Genomic DNA, 1,988 nt, shown 5'->3' on the forward strand with positions numbered 1-1,988 from the left:
TTTCTGGGAATAAAGGGGAAGCTTCCCCACTAACGTGATGAGTTTAATTAAGTTGAAGATGCTGTTTGATGTTTCTCTCTGACTCACACCCACTGTGTCATCTTCAACAGTTTTTCTTTTGGACGTTGTTTCTTGTTGATGATTTGTTTTTGTTTGTTCTTTTTCCTCCTATATTCTGCATCTTTTCTTTCTTGTTCTTCTTCTCTCATGCTCTCACCACAGGTGGCCCGAAGCCTGATGGCTCCACTCTCACTGGACATCGCAGGGGACCCAGACAGTGAGCGTGCTTTAGGGAAACAGCGCCTAAGTGTAGCCATTGGTGTCCTGGCGGGAGCCGCAGCGGTCATCCTGGTGATTCTCCTTGTAGTCACAGCTCGGCAATGTGGTGCTCAGGGCAAGAATGGCTATGAGGCTGGTAAAAAGGAACCAGAGGAAGACTTCTTCAGTCCTTCAGGGGCTCAACCACAGGCCGGCCGTGGCGGGGGATCAGACCGTGGACGCAAACCTCGACGAGACAGACGTAATGGAAGCGGTGGAAGTGCAGCTACAGGAGGAGGGAAGTCAGACAGATCCCTCTACAGCGGTATTGTCACAGTCAATGGACTGCGCCGTCATGCCAATGACGATGATGAAGAGGATTTGAGTAGTGCTAGCGAGCGCCTGGCAGCCCGCTACTGTGCTATGGACAGTGACCCCGGCAGCCCCCGGCTGAGCGGAGGCAGGAGGCACCAGTCAAGCCCAGATCTGGCCAGGCACTACAAATCCAGCTCACCTCTCCCTGCCGTGAACCTACAGCCCCACTCCCCCCCTGCTGAAGGAAAGAAGCACCAGGCGGTCCAGGAGCTGCCTCCCTCCAACACCTTTGTCGGCAGTGGAGTTTGTGTGGGGAGTGCCGGCTCCAGCAGCAGCAGTAGTGGGGGCAGTGGCAATGCAGATGCCATGTCCCTGGGATCTGACCAGTGCTCAGAGTATGGCTGCCAGACTGGGAACAAGTACAGCAAACAGGTAGGAGCTGTGACCAATGACTGGGAACGATGTTGTCTCTATGGATCCTGTGTTTTGGTTTAGTGTGTTACTCTTTATTTATTCAGCCCTTTGTGTTGCTCTCCCTCTTTGTCTGCTCTCAAGCTCCTGATCTTCTCCCCCGCCTCCCTGGCTTCATATCTTCTTATTCACACATCTGCTGACATACTGTGCCACACACCCAGTCACTAAAGTATAAACATCATTCTGTGCCCGCAAAATAGCTGTTAGTGTGTGCGCGCACTGGCTCACATGTTTGTGTGTCCGTGCCAGTATCCTAAGCCTGTAAGCAGTGTGATGGTATCCTACTGTCAGAGAGTGTGTGTGTGTGTCCTTTGTGTTAAATATCAGACTTCTGTTTTGCTAAATCTAATGTGGGAGACATGAGTCAATCCCCTACTTCAGCTAAACAATATGTGAATTTGCATTTGTGTCTACATGCGTGACTGTGTGCATGTGTTTGTGTGTGACCTTGTGTGTAAACCTCTGAGGAGTCCAATTAGAGTAAGGACACCAGGAGTGGGCAAATAGTTGCTTCCAACAGGGTAATTGGTCATTTTGTGTTTCTGTCTCCTTTGTCAAGCTGCTGTCTTTCTTCCATTTAGCATATGCTATATATTTATTCCATAAACAATATCGGTTGTATAAATAATGGATGCACCGGCTTTCGTGTTTGCTTAGGAAGCTGCAGTTAAAAGCTAAAGTCCTGCTGACAGATAAATACTGCATAGAGACGGTCACTCATCCCTGTACCCCCCAACCCACATACACACACACACACACACATACTAACAGGCACACACAGGCTCCATCTATCATCGTAGACACACTGACACAGCATGGTCTCCCAAGCCTACGGGGAGTGATCCTAAGAGTGATGTTTGAGTGACAGCTAACCCTTCTTTATGGGATGGTGTCTCATTTCCTTGATGGACAGTTCTACATTTATCCTCCCTGTGGTGAGA

General features: G+C 49.5%; 1 protein-coding gene across 2 annotated transcripts in view; it reads left to right on the plus strand.

Moving 5' to 3' along the window:
- pcdh7a (protocadherin 7a) overlaps positions 1 to 1,988 on the plus strand; it is a 44,811-nt gene that overhangs the window by 11,577 nt on the left and 31,246 nt on the right. For both annotated transcript variants that reach the window (XM_020597056.1, XM_020597058.1), the window contains one exon: positions 223 to 1,005. In XM_020597056.1, the coding sequence (XP_020452712.1) occupies positions 223 to 1,005 (783 nt within the window). The remainder of the gene's footprint in view (positions 1 to 222; positions 1,006 to 1,988) is intronic.

The sequence above is a fragment of the Monopterus albus genome, unplaced genomic scaffold, assembly GCF_001952655.1.
Source record: "Monopterus albus unplaced genomic scaffold, M_albus_1.0 scaffold32.1, whole genome shotgun sequence".
Classification (NCBI taxonomy): domain Eukaryota; kingdom Metazoa; phylum Chordata; class Actinopteri; order Synbranchiformes; family Synbranchidae; genus Monopterus; species Monopterus albus.